The sequence below is a fragment of the Bos mutus genome, chromosome X (assembly GCF_027580195.1).
Source record: "Bos mutus isolate GX-2022 chromosome X, NWIPB_WYAK_1.1, whole genome shotgun sequence".
NCBI classification, from domain to species: domain Eukaryota; kingdom Metazoa; phylum Chordata; class Mammalia; order Artiodactyla; family Bovidae; genus Bos; species Bos mutus.
This window is the reverse complement of record NC_091646.1, coordinates 88,255,461-88,280,227: the sequence shown is the minus strand read 5'-3', so window position 1 is coordinate 88,280,227 and position 24,767 is coordinate 88,255,461. Positions and strand designations below refer to the sequence as shown.

Sequence of the window (24,767 nt, the reverse complement as noted above, 5' to 3'; positions counted from 1 at the left end):
TGTTTCAGTAAGTAGTCACTGGACAATCAACTGTGTACCAGATATTGTTCTAGGCTGGATATAGACTGATGGATACATGATTCAGGTTCCTGCTCACATAGAGCTTGCCATTTCAGGGGAGGAAATAAGTAAACAACAAACAGTAAATAAGTAATATTAAATAACATTTCTGCCTGTATTCTTCATGGATCTTGAGAATAGAGTTGCTATTCTAGCTCTGGTTTAGTAAATCTGATTCTCATATCATAGTTTCCTGACTGATTCCTACAGTGAACAGGTTTTATATATGTTGTGAATTTGATATGGCTTTATTTGGGAGACTGTATCTGATTTGTGAAATCAGAAATTAATCACGTCTTTAACCTAAAAGGTGGCTTTGAGGTGGTGTCAGCTAGATACTTTAGTTTAAAATGTACTCTATGGATCTCTTCTTTTGGAATGTGTACAGGAAGCAGGTGGACTTGAACATCTCTTGGACTGACTGATTGATTACTTGTGTTAGTAAAGAAAATGCACCATCTTTGCAGTTGTTTTATGAGTTACTTTCATTGAGTTGTGGAGACTTTGGGGTTAAGTTTTGCATTGCCGCGTCTTGGAAAAGGAGGAAGAAATACTTCATTTTCTTTTCTTTTGCTTTCCATGGGTTTCTCCAGACCATAACAATGCAGGTAGGGTATCAAGAGGGTGAACACTGCCAGAGATGGAGCAAGGCTTTTTGCAGGGACTGCTTTAAAGGAGACACTGATATTTTTACGCATTCTCACTTTCTGCCTGCTTTTTGAATCCTCCTTAAATAAAAATACAGACTAGATAGACCACACATTTGCTTTTAGAGAATGATGTGATAAAGATTTGTTTGAAACAGTCTAGTTTCCTGATAGTAACAGTTCACCAAGCAATCTTTCTGAGTATTAGTTCTGTTCTTCCCACACATTTACTCCATGTTTCTGTGCCAACGACTGAAATCAAAGGCTTTTCAGAACGTGTGTGTTCTGGAATGCTAAGTAATTTTCTTTGTTGTTGCTAAGAGGTGAATTTTGTTTTTGCCAGTAGGCTGTGTTGAAAGCAGAGGATGTGTATTTCTTTTTTGTTAGTTTGTCTTAATGCTTGCCAGATATAACTGCGACTTTGACCCTTTGCTTCTAATAAGGTGTTTCTTTTGGATCGGGGACATATATTTTTAAGCCGCTTTTAACACCTTTCCATACCAACTCACAGAAGTCTTTTCTTTTGTCTTCAAAGAAAGTTATGCTTTCACTTTCCACCCCTCTCAGTAGGAAACCCTAGGAGCCAAAAGTTTTAGGCTCTTGTAGGGATGTCGATTGTCCTGTCTTTGCCTCATTTCTTTTAATCACCTGAATTCATCCCTCCTGATTCCACGCATTGGTGTTGCCTTCTATCTGTAATATACATATATCTGTGTTACCTCATTTGAGCTTACTTGATCCTTTGAGGTAGTGCATTATTTACCCCATCTTACACATGAGAAAATTGAGGCTTAGAGAGTTTAGGAGCCAAAGTGGGGCTTTCCAGGTATTGAACTCAGGTTCTGTGAGTTACATCACACCATTCCTTATTCTGTGGGCAGAGTTAACTTGTGAACCCCTTTAATAAACTGCTCCGAGATACAACAGGAATCATCTTACCCCAACAGGCTTTAGAGTCCTCAGATGCCACTTTGGCAGTAAGGGCTCCTATGGATTCCAGGGGTTGGTGTGGAGTGGGTATGCCTAGGAGTCATATGTGGCGCCATTCACCAGGGTGGCCTCATCTCTTGTACCCTTAGCCATAGATCTGGTCCCCCTCTGGTCTTCGGTGAGGACTTGACTCCTGAGAAAGCCCCAGGCTGCCCCAGTTAGGCTCAGCAGGCTGAAGAGGATGGATTTTGTTATTGTGTTAAAATACTAAAGCTAAAAAAAATAAAATAAAATACTAAAGCTAGAGGCCTGGGACATGGCTTAGAATTGTTGGCTATATATTCTTTTTTATAAGTGACTTATGTAAACTTATTAGTCAACGTATCATCAATAAGAGTATTTTATTTTATGCCATTGTACTCTGCCTGGTTTACAAAAGAAGAAAAGAGGATTTAAAGTAATTTGTATAAGTCAGAGTAGAAGATGAAAAAAGACAATTAGGTAAGGACAGGCAAGTGGTAATGGGCTTGTGTTCATGATAAGAAATTGTTTTGATCATAGAAATGAAGTAATACAAAAGGGATGTTTTTCTCTAAATTCAATTATACATAGGATTTTAAAAGCAGAAAGACTAAAAATATTCACATATTTTCACTCTGTTCTATCAAGTATTCAGTATAAAGAAATATAGAAATAGCTTGTAAGAAATAGTTGCTAGTAGTTTCCATTCTTTTTTTCTTCTGTATTTTAAAAGGCTTCATATACTTCTTGTGGATCATAGGAAAGCTTAATGACAAATTACCCTTAAAGCCTTGTGCTGTTTAGAAAGTTAGGTCAGCGTTAACCATTTTCTCAATATACAGCAAAGTCCAATTAATTATTAGATTTTTCCTTTTTATTAATTAAAAAAAATTGTGATAAAATAGACAAGGCAGTGGCAACCCACTCCAGTACTCTTGCCTGGAAAATTCCATGGACGGAGGAGCCTGGTAGGTAGGGTGCAGTCCATGGGGTCGCTAATAGTTGGACACAGTGACTTAACTTTTAGTTTTCACTTTCATACATTGGAGAAGGAAATGGCAACCCCCTCCAGTGTTCTTGCCTAGAGAATCCCAGGGACAGGGGAGCCTGGTGGGCTGCCGTCTATGAGGTCGCACAGAGTCAGACACGACTGAAGCAACTTAGCAGCAGCAGCAGCAGACATAACCTAAAAGTCACCATCTTAACCTACTTAGGTATGTAATTTAGTGACATTAAGTACATTCACTTTTTATATTCCTTTCATTCATTTTTAATAGGAAGTAATTCACTACAGAAATCATTTTTCTAGCCATTCATTGAGAAATAGTCTAGAATCACCCACCCGCCTTGGACTGGCCTTCACTGGCAGCATAGAAAGGGCAATAGGTCACACACAAAGCTTTTCTGTCACTGAGGCTATGGGACTTTTCAATTACCTCTTCAAGTGGGACTCTGGCATTTTGGTTAATCGCAAAAAAGAACTTGTGAATAGAATGAAACATTACAAAAGCAGCTTCCTCAAGAGAGACTGTTCTAGTCTCCATGATTACCCAACTCTGGGAGGTTCTGACCTTTCAGGACAGAATGTAGTTTCCAGCTAGAGATCTCCCCCTGCCTCCCCACTCCTTGCTTTCTACTTCCTCCCTGAGTAGCCCCTATTCCCACCCCAGAGCACACACCCAAGTATCCCAACCAGAAGGCTTAATCATTCAGTTCAGCTCAGTTGCTCAGGCGTGTCCAACTCTTTGCAACCCCAAGGTCCTGAATTTTTTAACTTTTTTTTAATCTTGTCCAGTCTGAGCCTCCCGAAAAAGGGAAAGTTCACTTGTCCCACTGGCCCAGCCAGAAAGTCTTTTCTGTCATTGCCCTGTCTTGCCGCTTAACAGGATCAGTAGCCCTCTGTCTCAGGTGTGGGCTCCAAGCCTTTTCACTTGTATAGCAAACTCAGTGAACGGATACCTTTTGAAAACCTAGTGGATCTCAGTAAGTGACAGTTATCCTCACTTTAGAGATAGGAGAAAGTTGTAAGAACGTTAGTGTCAGTTTGTGTGCCCCATGTACAATGAGGCCAAACAAACTGAAAGGTCAGAGTTTGGAGCAGAGAAAGGGTTATTGCAAGGCCGTGTAATGAGCTGGGTGGGCGCGTGCCCTAAAAAGCCCTGAGCTCCCTGAAGGGTTTTGGCAAAGCACTTTTAAAAGCCAGGTGAGGGAGGGGGAGTCACAGGGTCTGTGCAGTTTGTGCACAGTTCTCTGGCTGATGGTGAAGCAGCAAGGCGTGTCACAGGGGCTAACATTATTAGTCCTTAGGCTACAGAAGGCCTGGGGCTATATGCTTCTGGTGCTTCCATTGTTGGAGAGGGTGTGTCACTAAGTTGTGTCTGATTCTTTCCAACCCCATGGACTGAAGCCCGCCAGACTCCTCTGTCCATGGAATTTTCCAGGCAAGCATACTGTAGCGGATTGCCATTTCCCACTCTAAGAAAGGGGGAAGTTTATAGCATCTATAAAACAACTCAGGAAATGTTCATCAAGTACTATTATCTAGGTACTTCAGAGAGGAGCTAAAGCAGAGAATATGGGGGAAGGCCCGTCTCAGGAAGGCCCCATAGCGTCTTGTTCAGTTATAGGAATGTAAGTATTTGGTTCCAGGTCCTACAAGAAGTGAATGAGAGAGACAGACAGACAGATAGGCAGATGTGAAAGCCTAGTTGATAATTACTCTTAGTAAACACAGAACTTGGAACTGAAAAAAACCAAATAATGAAAATAATGTTGATACTTTATATTTGAATGGTCCAGTATTGTTTTCATAGTACTTTATTGTATTTTTTGCCTTGTGATTGGATTTGGTGCAACTGGAAGAAGAAAATTCTAGGTGGGATCGCAGAAAATTTGAGTGTTAATTATTGTTAAATGTAATGAATACTTTGCTCGCAAAAGCTGTTGAGCTGAGTCCTCTTCATTTCAAAGACTTTGCTTATGTCAGGTTTTTCAAACTAAGAGAACAATTACCAAACTATTAGTACATTTGCTTTCATTCCCATGGCTCTCATGTAATTTGTCAGACTCAGATGATACACAGTGAACCTCAGGCTGAGATTTAATTTTGTGTGTTTGCCAAAGTACCCAGTGGCCTAGTTTCCACAGTCATATCCAGCAGATAAACGGCTCTGAAAAAAAAATCAGGCTTTAGAGACATGGTAGGAAATCACCATCAGCTCACACTTCCTGACCAGCAGAAGGTGATAAAGTAGACCCTGGGGCATAGCCGTGGGTGCTGCTGTTGCTAAGTCCCTTCAGTTGTGTCCAACTCTGGGACCCCATAGACGGCAGCCTACCAGGCTCCTCTGTCCCTGGGATTCTCCAGACAGGAGTACTGGAGTGGGTTGCCATTTCCTTCTCCAAGCCGTGGGTGCAGTCACTCACTAGTCCACATAATTGTCTGGGCACCCACCCGAGAAGTCCTGAATATCTGTGACTTTCCCCCGGTTGGTAGAATTTTTAAAAATACTTTTCTGATGTCCAGATGTTGGAGAGATTGTGCTAGGAATCTGATGGTTTCTGGTCCACCCTCCCTCCCACTGCAAGCCGTCATCACATCTCTACCAGCCTGAGTGCAGGAGCCATCACAGACGAAACTCCACCCAGTACAGGGACAGGGCTGCCTCTGCATGGTCACTGGGATACACAAAGTGAAAGCTCTCAGTTAACAGCCTATCTGGCAAGAAGTTCTGCTTTGCCCTTGACCCTCTCAACCTGCTCTGCTGTACTTTCTGTCTGTACTGCCCTGTTCCCAGGGGAGCAGAGACCCAGACCTGAGACTCAACACAGAGCCCTTGCAGTTTTAGCTAGATGTACAAGTGAATTTGTTGCAGGAAGGAGGACCACTTCCAGGGCCCGAGAATGGGCTCCTGTCTCACACTTGGAAATGAATTGCCCGAGGACACACATGCTGACAAAGAGAGAGACTATTGGGAAGGGGCGCCCAGGCAGAGAATGGCAGGGAATCCAGGAGAACCTCTCTGCCACATGGCTCGAAATCTTGGGTTTTATGGTGATGGGATTAGTTTCTGGGTTGTCCCTGGCCAATCATTCTGGCTCAGGGTCCTTCCTGGTGGCACACACATTGCTCAGCCAAGATGGATTCCAGTGAGGAGGATTCTGGGAGGTTGGTAGGACATATGGACTGGAGTCTCTTTCTTCCTTTTGACCTTTCCCAATTCTTCCAGTTGTTGGTAGCTTCTTAGTTTCTCATTCCTTACCAGGACCGATGCCTCCTGAATGTGTCAGGCCTGACCAGGGCAGGAGGTTTCAGTCAGTGGTTCCCCTAACAACTTCATCTGACTTCTCCTGTTTGACTCAGTGTTGTGGAACTATGTGCCTTTTGTCCAGCAGAGGTATGCATAAGAATTTATTCCCATTTGTAGCATTTGGAAAATAAATATTCTGTTTATTTTGGGTTTTCTTTCTAGTTTGTGTTTTCCTGTGTTATCTCAGGCCCCTACCAGTGACAGCCAACATATGAAGAAAGCATGCCTAAGGGAATATTTTCCAAGCAATTTTATTTCCAAAAATGCTTTGCAAAAGAGAGAGTTTGTTGGTTGGATAAATTTTGGAAATTCTCCATATTCTAAGCCTGTCTTTGAGAGCCAAGATATCCATTAGGAAATTAGAAGTATTATGAGGGCTAGCAGTTTTTTTTTTTAAGCTGTTTAACTGTAAGTCAGCATTCTCCAGATTTATGGCCATGGAACTCATTTTCATATAGCATCCAGAAAGATCAGAGTGAGAAATGTTAATATAAATGTGTTTAGAGATTTAGGTTCCCTAAGAAAGTGAGTCTTTCATCTTTCTCTTCTCTTTAGCACCTTACACATAGTGAATTCTAGTAACTTGGATGGTAATTTACTAGTTTTGGTAATTACTACCAATGGTAATATTGATTATGGTTATGCCTGTGAATTGATAAGGAAAAATCAGTGCCAAATTGGCGTTCATTTGAAGCTCTTGTCTGAGTTGGGAAAAGAGGGGGTCATTTGCATAAAAAGAGAGTGGATCCTTTCTGGGGACTAGGGGAACTAAGTGTGATAGGAGATGGGATATAAAAAAGCAAGATTTCCAGTCTTCCTCTTATTCCTTCATTTAACAAGCATTTCTTAGAACCTTGGTATTTATAATACAAGGCAATGTAGGAAATGAGGCATAATCCTTCTTCTCAGGTGTGTTGAGACTAGTCCAGATGGTAAGACATGTACTTAATTCAGTTTAACATTGTAAGGAATGGCAAAGGGCTTTGAACAAATGAACAAAGTGCTCTAGTGCATTCAGAGGAAGCTAAAGTGGTTTCTGATCCAGGCAGCTAGGTGAGATCTTTGGGACCATGTCCCTCTCAGATCAGTATTCACTCATGCCTACAACCTCCAGGGGTGGAAGTACATCCTAATAGGTTCTCAGTGGGGAATCCATCTCAGTGGCTTTGCAGGTCCAATCTTTCCGACATGGAGACTGAGACACAGAGTTGGGGGCCGGGGGAGTCTGAACTGAAAGCATGGAGACATGAACTCTGGTTCTGCCACTACCAGGTACCAGCTGGGTTTAAACAAATTAGACACACACACACACACCACAGGCATACTTCAGAGATACTATAGCTTCGGTTCTAGAACCACTGCAATGAGGCAAAAATATCACAATAAAGTGAGCCACACAACTTTGTTTCTCATTACATATATAAGAGTTATATTTACACTATACTATTAAGTGTGTAAGAGCGTTATGGGACTTCCCTGGTGGCTCAGATGGTAAAGAATCCGCCTGCAATGCAGAAGATCTGGGTTCGATCCCTGGGTCGGGAAGATCCCCTGGAGGACAGCGTGGCAACCCACTCCAGTATTCTTGCCTGGAGAATCCCATGGATAGAGGAGTCTGGTGGACTACAGTCCATAGGGTTGCAAAGAGTTGGTCACAGTTGAAGCAACTTAGCATGCATGCATGCATGGCTAAATGAATAAGAAGAATTTTACACAAACACTATAATGTGATAAGATCTAAGTTTTAGTGAATATTAGAATTACCTGTGGGATTTGTTCAAAATATAGATTGCCTGCCCACACACCCTTGATTAATAGGCCTGATGGCAGGATCCCTGTAATCTGTACCCTGAGTTATTCTGAGCAACTTCTGCTATAAATCCAGGAATCCTGCAAATGGAAAGGGTTGGATTCCGGAAAAGTTTATGATATTCATTCACATGTATATTACTCTACAGCAGGGTTTCTCAACGAGGGCACTACTGACTTTTGGAACTGGATAACTCTTTGTTGTAATGGGGCTGTCCTGTGCATTGTAGGCTATCAAGCAGCAACCCCCAACCAATAATGACAATTAAAACTGTCTCCAGACATTGCCACATATAATCTGGGGAGCATAGTCAATCCTGGTTGAGAAGCACTCCTCAACAGGGACCAAAGCCCCAGGAGTCAGACTAGAGATAGTGATACTGATCTTTCTAGATCAAATCTGTTAACAGTGAAGAGCACCTTTCTCTAAAAACTTGAGGTCCCCAAAGAAAACATTCTCAGAAGGGTCTGTCTACCTGTCCTCTTAATGTCTCAGCTATCCCACTCAAGTACTAGACACACCAAACACTAATAATCAACTTATGTACACTTTGGTATAAGACACATTTCCCCTTTACACTTTCTACTGGAGTGTGTATCACTCAAAATATACAAAAAATCTCAGTATAGCACTTTACCAGCCTCCATAGATAGAACCTGAAGTGTAGGTTGGGTTATAAAAGGGAAGGAAATAAATGCCAATAAAGGGTTAATGAGTTGTTACAGCTGTGGGCAACTGAGGCTCAGTTCCCCTTAGTTTTACCTGAGAAATTGTGTGGACTATGCCAAAGTATTGCCCCACCAAGAGCAGAGAAGCTTAAAAAAAAAAAAAAAAGAACAGAGAAGCTGAGAGAATTTGTCCGTGTTCCTCATTGGCTGGGGTTGCCCTTATGTCCCATGGTGGATGTTGACCATTGAACATCTGTTGCAGAGTAAGCTTCAATAATCAAGTATAAGATGATCAGTCCTTAGGATATCAGCCTCATCAGTCAAGGTTCAGTGAGATAAGCAAAATGACTAAAGGATTTATTATAGGGACTTGGCCTTACCTAACTGTGGGGACGGAGAAGGCAATGGCACCCCACTCCAGTACTCTGGCCTGGAAAATCCCATGGACGGAGGAGCCTGGTAGGCTGCAGTCCATGGGGTCGTGAAGAGTCGGACACGACTGAGCAACTTCCTTTTCACTTTTCACTGTCATGCATTGGAGAAGGAAATGGCAACCCACTCCAGTGTTCTTGCCTGGAGAATCCCAGGGGCAGGGGAGCTTGGTGGGCTTCCGTCTATGGGGTCACACAGAGTCGGACACGACTGAAGCAACTTAGCAGCAGCAGCAGCAACTGTGGGGAAATAAGTCTTTGCATCTGATGCTGGAGTTTGAAGGGCAGGCAGTCAGGAAGGGAAGATAGACGTATGATGGGGAAAAGCAAGAACAAGCTGGAACCCACAAGTGAGAGCTGTAGTCCAGATTAGCCTTTGTTGCCTCTGATCTTGACGCTGTGGGTGTCTTGCAGAAGCCAGGATTCTTCATCATAGAGCTAAATACATATACCTGGCCTAAGAGTTGGAGAAGCTGAAGGAGGATCCCAGAAGGGTGGAATAGTTGCAGGCCCTCATGCCATGAAAATCAGCAGCAATGTGTGTGACCCCCAAAAGGAGTGGCTGCTTCACTTTTACTCTTTAGATTTCCCATAAGAATCTTTCTTGTGACCTATCCTAACCAGAAATACATAGGAAAGAAAACTCAGAAATCCAGTTCGGCCTGAACAAGTTGACAGAGTACAAAGCCATTATATCATCTCTTCCCTCTACCACTTGCTCAGTGAGCCCACATACAAAATGGCATCCATGGCATCAAGGATGGAGACAATGTATGGTCTCAACAATATGACCTTCCACTCACCAAGACAGATTTGATTTTGGCTATCGTTAGTCATTAAGGAAGTGTAAGTCCAAACCACAATGAGATACCACTTTGCATCCACCAGGGTGACTATAATCAGAGAGACAGACAATAACAAGTGTTGGCAAGGATATGGAGATATTGGAATCTTCATATATTGCTGGTGGGAATGTAAGTTGGTGGCAGCTGCTTTGCGAAATACTTTGACAGTTCTTCAAAATGGAGTGGGAGAAAATTGAGAGTGACTTTTAATGAATAAGGGTTTCTTCTTGGGCTGATGAAAGTGTTCTAAAATTAGCTGTGGTGATGGTTTCACAACTCTGAATATACTAAAAAGCATTGAATTGTGCACTTCGAATGGATGGATTATAGAGTATGTGACTGATATCTTAGTAAAACTGTGAAAGAAAAACAGCCACTTATCTTCACACTGTAATATTTTCATCTTTTTTCTAACTACCTAGTTCTCTTGAGTTAATAGCATTTGTGAAAGAGGAAAAATATTTTTTTCAACGCCTTGTCAGTTATCTTCACTTACCCAAGAACCTCCAGAAGAACTCGTATTATTTCTATATTAATTGCTTTATTTGTAATGTTTGTATATACCTAGAGTCCCTTGGGAAAGATGGCATAACTATGCATCTGAAACCTTTTATTCTTAATGTTATGGTGTAATTTATACCTGAGTTTAATGATTCTCTTTTTCAAGGGATGAGATTGCACAACTCAACTGCCCATTGTGTTAGCTGTACAAATCCTGAAAGAGGGGGCTGAGCATAAGGTGAAAATGAGGTCATGAACTTAAGAATATGCTGCTAGCCCTTGAAGTTGTATAAGAGGTAGAGGGAGAAGAGGCATGAAAATTGCAAGCCATAATGCTGTGCAAATAAAATAACAACAAATCCAGATGATGAATGAGTTCCCCAGGGAAATCGGTGGGCCAAGGAAGGCTGAGGATTGGACCCTGGGAGAGTCAGTAGATCAGAGAAGAGAGGGTCTTACGAACCAGATGGCCACTTGGGAGAACCCATACATTAAGATAAGATATGGAAATTCCCTGGCAGTCTGGTGGATAGGATTCCACACTTTCACTGGGGAAGGCCTGGGTTCAGTCCCTGGTCCCTGGGGAATTAAGATCCCATAAACCTTAAACCATGGCCAAAAAAAGGGGGAAAAAAAGATAGGATAGATGTTTCCTTGTAAATTATGATGGCTTTTTCTAGGTAAAGTAGCACTATGTATAATGTTTGAAAAGAGTTTGGCTACCTGCATATTGGAAGAGGTAAAAAATGATTTTTTAAACTTAAAATACAACACGATCCTATTTAATGGGTCTCTTTTTAGATAATTTCTTTATTTAAAGCATTATGAACTATAGAAAATTAAACCACCAAAAGATTTCTCATACAGGCCAGTCACAAAACAGTGAGACTAGAAAGGTGCCAGGGAATTCATATGGCTTGCACAGACATGTTCCTAAATCAATCCAGAACATATCTGCTTATTTTCAAGATGATCAAAGAAAAATATTTGTCAGCTTCCCTCAGTGGCCTATGATACTCTTTAATAACACTGATTCCCTTCTGTTCAACTAAATATTAAAAGTACAGAGCTGAAACTCACCACCATGCCAATTGGTAAATGCTACTTTCTGGCTTATTTTACGGGACCAACAATAAAGCTGGTGGGCTTCCCTGATAGCTCAGTTGGTAAAGAATCCGCCTGCAATGCAGGAGACCCTGGTTTGATTCCTGGGTCAGGAAGATCCCCTGGAGAAGGGATAGGCTACTCACTCCAGTATTCTTGGGCTTCCCTTGTGGCTCAGCTGGTAAAGAATCAGCTTGCAGTGTGGGAGACCTGGGTTCAATCCCTGAGTTGGGAAGATCCCCTGGAAAGGGGAAAGGCTACTCATTCCAGTATTCTGGCCTAGAGAATTCCACGGACTGTGTAGTCCATGCAGTTGTGAATAGTCGGACACTACTGAGCAACTTTCATTTTCACTTTTCTTTCAACAATAAAGAATGATGTGGGAGGCATCAACTGTCCTCCTTTCTTATTTTTGAGCTTTATGTAAATGGACTCAAACTCTATGTATTCTTTGACTTTCTTCTTTCACCAGCATATTTTTTTAATTGTTTATGGCCATGCTGCAATGACTTGTGGGATCTTAGTTCCCCAGCTAGGGATCAAATCGGGGCCCTGGCACTGAGAGCTCCAAGTCCTAACCAATGGATCACCTGGGAATTCCCTCACTGATATATTTTAAAGTTAAATCCATGTTGATTTGTGTTGTTCATGGTTTATTCATTTTCACTGCTCCAGAATGGACATTCATGTGTGTCTTAGTCTGTCTATCTAAAGCTCAAAAATAGACAAAACCAAACAATGTATCATGCAGGTATGTATATGAAGGAGATGGAAGAAAAGGAATGTTAGACACAAAATTCACTACAGTGGCTCCCTCTTGTGCAGAGGAGGCTGGATGTGATTGGGGAGAAACATGGTGTATGTCTAAATTTCTGGTGATATCACGCTTCTCAAATTGGATGGGGTACATGTGGTTGTTCATTTCTATTATTTCTCTTTAAACTATCAATTTTTTATCATATATAGCATATTTCATAGTAAAAATTTAATAGCATTAAATAGCTTGCTCAGTAACATTGAAGTGTTAAGAACGCCTTCCCCTTGCCTTAATTGGGCAAGCATCCAAAAACTTAAAAAAAAAAAAGCAACAACAAACTATCCTCTCCTGGCAACAGTCTCCCTTTATTATGAACATTGGTAGAGTGAAGATGTGGTTTCTCAAGGAGACGTAAGTATTTGGGGCACAATTCCAGGGACATTGCGTTCTACTTGACATCAACAACTCTGGCTGTGTCAAAGGCACAGAGATTACAAGCCACTTAGAAAGGGTAGAAAGATTTCAGAGTACAGGCACAAAATTAACTTTACTTTTATCCAAGATTTTTTTTTTTTAATTTTTACTTTAGCCATGCTCTTTGGAAAATGTAGTATTCTAGGAGATCCTGCCTCACATTCTTAGGTTATAAAGGCATTTCTTGCTGAGAAGTGGTTTAGGATTGAGAAACAGCTGACACTTTGGGGAGAAAACTATAGAATCACCTGCCAATGCAGGAGATGTAAGAGATGGGAATTCAATCCCTGGGTTGGGAAGATCCCTTGGAGGAGAATACGGCATCCCACTCCAGTATTCTTGCCTGGCAAATCCCCATGGACAGAGGAGCCTGGAGGCCTACAGTCCATGGGGTCGCCAAGAGTCAGACATGACTGAAGTGACTTAGCATGCACACATGCATAGAATCACATTTAAGATAATGTGAAGGTGCATTCCCAAACAATTTTCAGCCAGCTAAGAACCATCTCCAGGCCCTCCCACCGCCTTATTTCAGGGATTTACCCAGGCAGAAAGTAGTCTTGAATTGTCTAGTTTAGAAGCAGGCCATGGAGTAAATAAGCCTTCAGGGACTGGTGAGAAAGGAAGAGGTATGTGACTGTTTCCACATAAATGCATATCTTTAGCACACTGAGATTTTCTGTGAAATAAGAACAAAGAAGCCAAACACTGCTAAGAGAGAAACTCATGAACACCTTTTATAAACTTAGTACCTCTGTCAGCAGGATAAAAATTAACATCATGGCGGGCTTCTAAGATCTCCTTTTAAAATATTCCATGACTCCCATTTCTAAAAAAGATGGGCAGGCTAGACACTTCTCACTAGCTGAATGTTTCACCTCTCCTGCCACCTCTCTTTGTTGTTCAAAGCTCACACCACAGGGTCTTTAGGACCTTGGGTAAAATACTATTCTGGTTGGTATCATACTTATCATATTTGTTTATCATACTTAATGTCCCCCTATGATTAAGCATATTTAAGGATTTTCAAGGAAACTAGGCCATGCCATGTGGGGCCACCCAAGACAGAGGGATCATGGTGGAGAGGTCTGACAGAATGTGGTTCACTGGAGAAGGGAATGGCAAACCACTTCAGTATTCTTGCCTTAAGAACCCCATGAACAGTATGAAAAGGCAAAAAGATAGGACACTGAAAGATGAACTCCCCAGGTCGGTAGGTGCCCAATATGATACAGGAGATCAGTGGAGAAATGACTTAAGAAAGAATGAAAGGATGGAGCCAAAGCAAAAACAACACCCGATTGTGGATGTGACTGGTGATAGAAGTAAGCTCCGATGCTGTAAAGAGCAATATTGCATAGGAATCTGGAATGTTAGGTTCATGAATCAAGGCAAATGGAATCAGCGAACTAAAATGGACTGGAATGGGTGAATTTAACTCAGATGACCATTTTATCTATTACTGTGGGCAGGAATCCCTTAGAAGAAATGGAGTAGCCATCATAGTCAACAAAAGAGTCCGAAACGCAGTACTTGGATGCAGTCTCAAAAATGACAGAATGATTTCTGTTTGTTTCCAAGGCAAACCATTCAATATCACGGTAATCCAAGTCTATGCCCTGACCAGTAACACTGAAGAAGCTGAAGTTGAACGGTTCTATGAAGACCTACAAGACCTTTTATTTTTTTTATTTTATTTTTTTTTTACAAGACCTTTTAGAACTAACACCCAAAAAAGATATGCTTTTCATTATAGGGGACTGGAATGCAAAAGTAGAAAGTCAGGAAACACTGGGAGTAACAGGCAAATTTGGCCTTGGAGTACAGAATGAAGCAAGGCAAAGGCTAATAGAGTTTTGCCAAGAGAATACACTGGTCATAGCAAACACCCTCTTCCAACAACACAAGAGAATACTCTACACATGGACATCACCAGATGGTCAAGACCTAAATCAGATTGATTATATCCTTTGCAGCCGAAGATGGAGAAGCTCTATACAGTCAACAAAAACACGACCAGGAGCTGACTGTGGCTCAGATCACGAATGCCTTATTGCCAAATTTAGACTTAAATTGAAGAAAGTAGGGAAAACCACTAGACCATTCAGGTATGACCTAAATCAAATCCCTTATGATTATACAGTGGAAGTGAGAAATAGATTTAAGGGACTAGATCTGGTAGACAGAGTGCCTGAAGAACTATGGATGGAGGTTCGTGACACTGTCCAGGAGACGGATCAAAACCATCCCTAGGAAAAAGAAATGCAAAAAAACAAAATGGCTGTCTGAGGAGGCCTTACAAATAGCTGTGAAAAGAAGAGAAGCGAAAAGCAAAGGAGAAAAGGAAAGATATACCCATTTGAATGCAGGGTTTTCAAAGAATAGCAAGAAGAGATAAGAAAGCCTTCATCAGTGATCAATGCAAAGAAATAGAGGAAAACAATAGAATGGGAGAGACTAGAGATCTCTTCAAGAAAATTAGAGATACCAAGGGAACACTTCATGCAAAGATGGGCTCGATAAAGGACAGAAATGGTATGGACCTAACAGAAGCACAAGATATTAAGAAGAGGTGGCAAGAATACACAGAAGAACTGTACAAAGAAGAGCTTCATGACCCAGATAATCACGATGGTGTGATCATTCACCTAGAGCTAAAAATCCTGGAATGTGATGTCAAGTGGGCCTTAGGAAGCATCACTACAACAAAGCTAGTGGAGGTGATGGAATTCCAGTTGAGCTATTTCAAATCCTAAAAGATGATGCTGTGAAAGTGTTGCACTCAATATGCCAGCAAATTTGGAAAACTCAGCAGTGGCCACAGGACTGGAAAAGGTCAGTTTTCATTCCAATCCCAAAGAAAGGAAATGCCAAAGAATGCTCAAACTACCACACAATTGCATTCATCTCACATGCTAGTAACGTAATGCTCAAAATCCTCCAAGCCAGACTTCAGCAATACGTGAACCATGAACTTCCAGATGTTTAAGCTGGATTTAGAAAAGGCAGAGGAACCAGAGATCAAATTGCCAACATCCGCTGGATCATGGAAAAAGCAAGAGAGTTCCAGAAAAACATCTATTTCTGCTTTATTGACTATGCCAAAGCCTTTGACTGTGTGGATCACAACAAAATGTGGGAAATTCTGAAAGAGATGGGAATACCAGACCACCTGACCTGCCTCTTGAGAAATCTGTATACAGGTCAGAAAGCAACAGTTAGAACTGGACATGGAACAACAGACTGGTTCCAAATAGGAAAAGGAGTACTATATATTGTCTCCCTGCTTACTTAACTTATATGCAGAGTACATCATGAGAAATGCTGGACTGGAAGAAGCCCAAGCTGGAATCAAGATTGCCGGGAAAAATATCAATAACCTCAAATATGCAGATAACACCACCCTTAGGGCAGAAAGTGAAGAGGAACTAAAGAGCCTCTTGATGAAAGTGAAAGAGGAGAGTGAAAAGGTTGGCTTTAAAAAGTTCAAGATTCATAAAACTAAGTTCATGGCATCTGGTCCCATCAGTTCATGGCAAATAGATGGGGAAACAGTGGAAACAGTGAGAGACTTTATTCTGGGGGGCTCCAAAATCACTGCAGATGGTGATTGCAGCCATGAAATTAAAAGACACTTACTCCTTGGAAGGAAAGTTATGACCAACCTAGACAGCATATTCAAAAGCAGAGACATTACTTTGCCAACAAAGGTCCATCTAGTCTAGGCTATTGCTTTTCCAATAGTCACATATGGATGTGAGAGTTGGACTATAAAGAAAACTGAGCGCCGAAGAATTGATACTTTTGAACTGTGGTGTTGGAGAAGACTCTTGAGAGTCCCTTGGACTGCAAGGAGATCCAACCAGTCCATCCTAAAGGAGATCAGTCCTGGGTGTTCATTGGAAGGACTGATGCTAAAGCTGAAACTTCAATACTTTGGCCATCTCATGCAAAAAGAGTTGACTCATTTGAAAAGACCCTGATGCTGGGAGGGATTGGGGGCAGGAGGAGAAGGGGATGACAGAGGATGAGATGGCTGGATGGCATCACTGACTCGATGGACATGAGTTTGGGTAAATTCCCGGAGTTGATGTTGGACAGGGAGGCCTGGTGTGCTGCAGCTCATGGGGTCACAAAGAGTCAGACATGACTGAGCAACTGAACTGAAATGAACTGAAGGATTTTCTTAAACAGTTTTTTTCAAAGCAAATATCAGTTTGGTATGAGACTATTACTTGAGTATAAAATATAGATTTTTTTACAGTTTCAATTAAGGGAAGAATTGCAACAAAAGCCAACTGTTCTGAAGGCTGCTGGTGAACTATTATTTAACCCAGTCTCTCTCCTGTGCAGAGTTATTTTTGTGTCTGCCAGTTTCTCTCAGAACATTCTTGCACATTTTCCAAAGTTGACCCTGTTACCCTTGAGCTTCTTAGTCTCCTTTTTTATTCCTTAGAAACATAAAAGATGTGTGGGAGATTTATAAGGTTCACATTTCAGAGTTCTCTTTCTTTTAGTCAGGAAGTTTAAGATGTCTCTTGGACAAAACTATCTCAACATTCCATCAATCATATAAGAGGCCGGAAAGCTTATTGTTTATGAGAAAAGGCTGTGGGAGCAGGAAATTTCTGTCCTAACTGTTTTCTAGCTAATATCACTAAGCTTTGGTTTCCTCATTTGTAAAATGGGAATATTAATAGTTCTTTCCTCCAGAGGGTTGGGGTGAGCATTACAGGAGACAATGCATAGAAAGAGCTTAGGGCAGTGCCAGGCATGGAAAAAGATCTTAATGACTATTAGTAATAATGGTGGTGATGGTGGTAGTGATGATGATAAAGGATTTGGAGTCTTAAAAAGTTGTCTTGCAGCACTACTACACAGCATTTTCAGATAAGAAATCAGATCACATAATCTGCCAAGGTTATTTGAATTTGCTACTCTGGAAAGAAAATTACTTCTTTGTCACTTAATGGCTGCCATGTAGTCTTACTCAATTGGAGAGTGTGTGTGAGTGTGCGCCCATGAATGCTAATGCTCTTCTGTCTTGTGTCCCTGCCTTGATGGTCAGGAGTCTTACTTTAGCCCTTTTTAAAAATCCAGCTCTGAATATTGGTCAGTGCACACAGTACACACAGTAGGCTTTCTACAAATACTGAATATGTTTCTGTTCAATAAAATTGAAATTGTATGCAAAATGTATTAATAGACAGTGTTTTGACCTTATGAAGATTTACAAGATGTTTTAAAGAAAAAGGAATTCAATTAGGAAATAAAGGGAATTCCCTGGTGCTTCCAATGCAAAGGGCATGGGTTCAATCCATGCCAGGGAACTAAGATCCCATAAGCTGTATGGTGTGACCAAAAAAAAAAAAAAGAAAGAAAAGAAAGGCTTAGGAAGAATCTAGACCTGCTCTCTTTTCCTGAGGATTCACCCTTCCCTCATAGTAGCACAGTGCCTGTCACACAACTGAAATGAAGTAAATGGTGGCTAAGTTGTTAGGATTCTAGGTTTTCATTGACAGGGCCCAGGTTCAGCCCCTGGTCAGGGAACTGAGATCCCACAAGCCAAGCAGCCAAAAAAAAAAAAAAAAAAAAAATCAGTCAAAACCAGCTAAAATGACACTCGGGAATTCTTGACAATCTAACTGTAATTTGAGTCTTGTATAGGTGCTGTCCATCATAGCTTTTTGACACAATAGAGGATCCTGTTTCTTTGAAAATGGCTCTGAGGTTGACTGGTTGGGATTTTTAGAATGTCATCCTAATTTAACATAATATCCTTTGCTTTTAGGGAAAAACTTATCCATTTCGGGGTGCCTTCCCTCCAGTATGGAATCCCATTGCTTATCTGGATTACAACAACCTGTGGCGGACCATGGATAACATGGGAAAAGAGGTAAAGTGTGTGTTCAGCTTGCCCTTAACCTGTGACTGAAATCAATAGCAAATGTTTAATATCCTTCCACAGTACAGGGAACATTGATGTATATCATTTCCAATGTACCCAATAACTCTGCCACATTGGTAGTATTTCTGCTTTAGCGAGGAGAAATTCAGTACCAAGGGGTTACATAATTTCCCCAAGATCATACAACAAGGGAACCAGGATTCAAACCCACATGTCTCTGATACTAATGTGTGTACCTGTGTGTTTTCAACTCTATGCCACTGAGTTTTTATATGACATATTTTTATTGGGAATCCTATTTAGAGTGATCTTATCCATATATTATGCCACCTGAGATAATAAAGGGGGAGGAAGATTTGTTTCCTCAAAGTGTTTTTTCACTGAGTATCAGTAACTCAATAACTATAACATCCATCTCTCAAACTTAATTTGGAAATTTAAAATGGCTGTTGTGGGCGCATGTGTGCATGCTAAGTCTCTCCAGTCATGTCTGACTCTTTGTGACCCTATTGACCGTAGCCCACCAAGCTCCTCTGTCCATGGGATTCTCCAGGTAAGAATACTGGAGTGGGTTACCATACCCTCTTCCATTACCTTTCAATAATAATTATGATGATGACCATCATAATTACATATTAATTTATATTAGTGCATATGCTGCTAAGTCGCTTCAGTCGTGTCCGACTCTGTGTGACCCCAGAGACGGCAGCCCACCAGGCCCTGCCGTCCCTGGGATTCTCCAGGCAAGAACACTGGAGTGGGTTGCCATTTCCTCCTCCAATGCATGAAAGTGAAAAGTGAAAGTGAAGTCGTTCAGTTGTGTCCGACTCTTAGCGGCCATGGACTGCAGCCTACCAGGCTCCTCCGTCCATGGGATTTTCTAGGCAAGAGTACTGGAGTGGGGTGCCATATATTTAGGTATTATTTTGGCAACAGCATTAGGGCATAGAATCCAAAGAGCTATCCATCCCAAACCCACCACTGGGTACGTAGTGTACATATGTAGTGTATGTATACACCACTGTCTATATGCACATAGGATTCTATGCACATCACACATCCAACATAGAGAAACCAGTTTTCAGAGTTTCTCCTGAGGGCCTCTTGGCAGGCCAGTGGGCAGTAACCATCAGACCTAAATGTCGGCCTTCCTTTCTTTGCAGATTCCAGCTGATGCACCATGGGAGGCCCCACATGCAGTGGAATGGGATACGATGACTATGAAAGATCTCATCGAAAAAATCTGCTGGACAAAGTAATCTTGACTATTTAAAATGTATTTTTTATCTTCCCTTCATATCATCCCTATCCTATCTTGAACTTCAGAGTTTTTTTTCATAAGTTATAGGAAAAGTTAAGGGGAAACTTAATGACCTTTCCATTAATAGTGACTTTAAGGGCCCTTGAGACACTCAGAGCAGGATTCAACATAAAGTGAATCTAAAACATAAGAAGAAAAGTATGTGAAGGAAGTTGAACTTTTTTTTTTTTTAATGAAAGAATTGTGTGCTTCACCATAAAAGAAGTAATTGTGTTTTCAGATAGTACAGAGGTCAGCTGCAAAAGCAATTTGGAAAGGTGTTAAAGTAATTTCATATAAATATAGAAGAACTAGAGGGAAGCTAGTCTATATTAATGAAAACTCTAAATTATGTTTTCAATGAGAATCTGTGTTACTAACTGAGTTACAGATCATTCTGTCAGCATTTTGGGGCTGCTGTGTGAAGGCACCATACGAAGAAGCACTGAGGAATGGTGGTGAACTTATGATGTGTGGCCCCTAACCTCATGGAGCTGATATATTTTTAGCAGGAGAGACTGTAATTATACACATGTTACATACTTCTAAGAGAGATTGAAATGGAGGAACCTGACCTCTCTTGAGGGTGAAGGAGAGATTCCTTGTTGAAATAAAGGAGTTGTAACTACATCAACTAAGAATGAGCCACAGAGGGTGGTAAGGGACAGGGAAGGATGGATGGTGTGAGGGCAAGCTATCTTCCAGGAATGTGCCTAATGGATGAGGGAAAGAGGAAAGATAGATGATATGAGAGAATGGCATCTTCCATGAATGAGCCATAATAGATGGGGGAGACAGGAAGGGTGGATGCTGTGGGAATTAAGAATCTTCATTGAAGGCGCCATAGTGGGTGTGGGAAGACAGGAAGGGTGTTTAGTGTGAGTAAATGGTATCTTGCAGGATGAGTAACGGGATGGGGAAGTTAGGAAGAGGGGATGGTGTGAGGAGATGGTATATTCCAGGAATGAGCCAGTAGATGAGGGAGACAAGAAAATGGATGCTGTGAGGGGATGGTATCTTTTAGGAATTAACCACAGGGGATGGAAGGAGACATGAAAAATGGTGCGTGAACATGGTGTCTTTTAAGAATGACCCAGTTGATGAGAGAGAAAGGAAGAGTGGATGGTATGTGGGGTTACTATGTTCAGGAATAAACCATATTGTGTGCACGGGACAGGAAATAGTGGATGGTGTAAGAATGGTATCTTCTGGGTATGAGCCTCTGTTGACAGGGGAAACAGGAAAGATGGATGGTGTGGGAGGCAGGTATGTGCCAAGAATGAGCCATAGTGCATGGGTAGAGACAGGAAGGATGGATGATATGGTGGGATGGTGTCTTCCAGGATAAGCCACAGTGGATGGAGGAAAGTGGGGAGGTTGTGTGGTTGTGGAGATAGTATCTTGAGAAATGCACCAATTGGTGGAGGATATAAAAGATATATTATGTGAGATGTTGGTATTTTTCAGGAATGAATTACAGTGGATGGGGGAGAGACGAAAGAGGGATAGTATGTGTAGATGGTATCTTCCAAGGACAAGTCAGTTGATGGAGGAGACAGGAAGAGTGGATGACATGGGGAGATGGTATATTCCAAGAATAAGTCAGTTTATGGATGACAGGAAGAGTATGATATGAGGGGATGGTATCTTCCAGAAATGAGCTACAGTGGATGGGGGGAGATAGTATGGATGGATGGATTGGTGGGATGTATCTTCTAGGAGTGAGCCATAGTGATGGGAGGAAAAGAGGTTGGTATGAGGGGATGGTATCAACAAGGAATGAGCAGCAGTGGATGGTGGAGAAAGGAAGGATGGATGATATGAATGGTGACATCTTTCTGAAATGAGACACCGTGGATAGGGGTAGATGGAGAAAGGTGGATGATGTGGCAGGATGGAATCTTCCAATAATGACCTGCAATTAATGGTGGAAAGCTGTCAGGAAGGATGGATGGTGAGGAGGATGTTTTTGTCCAAGTGTCTTAAAGGAATGAGTCAGTTGATGGGGGATATAGGACTGATGGATGGTGTTGGGGAATGATGTGTCTTCCACGAATGAGCCCAGTGGATGAGTGGAGATCAGGGTATGGGGAGGATATATATTCCAGGAATAAATCACAATGAATTGGAAATAGGAACAGTGGATGGTGTGGGGTGTTGGTATCTCACAGGTGAACCACAGTGATGGAATGAGATGGAAAAGTGGGTGATGCAATGGATGGTATCTTTCAGGAATGATCCATAGTGGATGGAGGAGACAGGAGATATGGTTGGTGAGGAGGGGTGATGTTGCAGTAGCGAGCCATAGTAATTGAGAAAAATAGTAAAGGGGGAGGGATGGTTTCTTTCAGGAATAAGTCATAGTGGATGGGATGGATGGAAGGATGAATGGTTGAGGCATGGTATTTTCCAGTAATCGACCACAAATAATGGTGGAAGATGTGAAGGTTGTATAGTGTGGGAAATGCCCACCCCCATGCCCAGTATAGAGAACAGGGAGCAGCTTATGAAGGCCCCCAAGATGGGGAGATTGACATCTTTTAACAATGAGTGAACAGTATGTATGCCTAGACCATAAAGATGCCATGAGGAAATGATGTAATGGGAGTTTACAGAACTTGAGAGGCTGATGGTGCAAGACACATTATTGACCATATACAAGACTTTTTGCCTTTTGCCATTAACATCATTGAAGGGTTGGAGAAGGAAATGGCAGCCCACTCCAGTATTCTTGCCTGGAGAATCCCATGAACAGAGGAGCCTGGCAGGCTACCGTCCATGGTGTCGCAAGAGTTGGGCACGACTTAGTGACTAAACCACCACCACCAAGCAGAGTGTTTATTTTTTGTTTGTTTGTTTTAGTTTTGGACTGTGGAAAGACTTAATTGGCTGTAATGTAGAGAAGGAACATGAGGGGATGTAGTCATATGACTAGGTAGGGATACCCAGGAGCAGCCATCACTGTTTTAACCCAGGTGAGGGTCAGTGGTTGCCTGGACCAGGGTGGGGGCAGTGGAGGTGTTGAGGAGAGGAGGTTTGTTCAAATAAGTGAAAACAGTATCGTCAATGAACCTGACAAGCATATTAACCTTTTAGACTGCACTGGGATTAGCATGTTTGGAGCTAACCCATAATTTCCAACAAGTCAGGAAAAAATTATTTTCCCCGAGAGTTAAAAATCTGCATTCTGTCAGAGATTGAGTCCATGAGTATTTTTTAAAGGCATAGAAATGGTTTCTAACTATACTAAATTATGTTTCTAAAGATAATGTCATGTGAAGCATGTATGCGTTTACTCCTGACTCTTGTTCTATGACCAGGACTGCTCGGCAGTTTGCATCTCTCTTTGTGAATATCAATGTGACCTCTGAACCCCATGAGGTGTCTGCCCTGTGGTTCTTGTGGTACGTGAAACAATGTGGGGGCACAACTCGGATATTCTCCATTACCAACGGTGGCCAGGTATGAAGTGTCCATTCTTACACTAAACTTCATGTCTGATTTTGTCCTCAGCCAGTGCAGTATCTTAATAATTGCTTCTATATTTTGAAACATGAAACATATTTCTAAATTTGAAACAATTTCAAAAAAAAGTTTCCTGAAAACAAAATTTTCTCATTTCCAAAAGTAAGTTCACAACTAAAGAGTGTTTCATTTTGAATTTGGTTTGAGGAATTCAGTTCCTTCCTTTTGGAAGTAGGTGAAATTAGAATATGTAGGAGGAGCTCACTTATTAAAATCAACTAATTTGCAAAAAAATCTAGTTCTTGTAAAATTGTCATTAAAGTCATCTCTGTTCCAGGCATGAGACTTTTGGTCCCATTCTGTGTCTCAGAGTTATTATTTTATGTTACCTGTTATAGAATGGAACTGACTATTCTTCTAATACAAGTGATTTCTGGTTACTCTTTCAATAGTAAATTCGACATTTGGGGGATAAATTTTGCTGCCTACTAGCATTTGCCCTTGGAGAAGGCAATGGCAAGCCACTCCAGTGCTCTTGCCTAGAAAATCCCATGGATGGAGGAGCCTGGTAGGCTGCAGTCCATGGGGTCGCTATAAGTCGGACGCGACTGAGCAACTTCACTTTCACATATTGGAGAAGTAAATGGCAACCCACTCCAGTGTTCTTGCCTGGGGAATCCCAGGGACGGAGGAGCCTGGTGGGCTGCGGTCTATGGGGTCACACAGAGTCAGACACGACTGAAGCGACTTAGCAGCAGCAGCATTTGCCCTGCTTCCATAACACATCCTAAATCAAATCCCTTATGATTTTACAGTGGAAGTAACAAGTAGATTCAAGGGATTAGATCTGATAGACAGAGTGCCTGAAGAACTACAGACGGAGGTTTGTGACATTATACAGGAGGCAGGGATCAAGCCCATCCCCAAGAAAAAGAAATGCAAAAAGGCAAAATGGTTGTCTGAGGAGGCCTTACAAATAGCTGTGTAAAGAAGAGAAGCAAAAGGCAAAGGAGAAAAGAAAAGATATACCCATTTGAATGCAGAGTTCCAAAGAATAGCAAGGAGAGATAAGAAAGCCGACCTCGGAGATCAATGCAAAGAAATAGAGGAAAACAATAGAATGGGAAAGACTAGAAATCTCTTCAAGAAAATTAGAGTTATCAAGGGAACATCTCATGAAAAGATGGGTACAGTAAAGGACAGAAATGGTATGGACCTAACAGAAGTAGAAGATATTAAGAAGAGGTGGCAAGAATACATAGAAGAACTATACAAAAAAAGATCTTAATGACCCAGATAATCACGATGGTGTGATCACTGACCTAGAGCCAGACACCCTGGAGTGTGAAGTCGAGTGGGCCTTAGGAAGCATCACTACAAACAAAGCTACTGGAGGTGATGGAATTCCAGTTGAGCTATTTCAAATCCTAAAATATGATGCTGTGAAAGTGTTGCACTTAATATGCCAGCAAATTTGGAAAATTCAGTAGTGGCCACAGGACTGGAAAAGGTCTGTTTTCATTCCAATCCCAAAGA

General features: G+C 41.5%; 1 protein-coding gene across 1 annotated transcript in view; it reads left to right on the top strand.

The window, feature by feature from the left end:
• Positions 1 to 24,767, top strand: part of MAOA (monoamine oxidase A) — an 83,554-nt gene that overhangs the window by 33,711 nt on the left and 25,076 nt on the right. Inside the window, exons 4-6 of the mRNA XM_005891517.2 lie at positions 18,350 to 18,454; positions 19,630 to 19,721; positions 23,087 to 23,228. Coding sequence (XP_005891579.2) covers positions 18,350 to 18,454; positions 19,630 to 19,721; positions 23,087 to 23,228 — 339 coding nt within the window. The remainder of the gene's footprint in view (positions 1 to 18,349; positions 18,455 to 19,629; positions 19,722 to 23,086; positions 23,229 to 24,767) is intronic.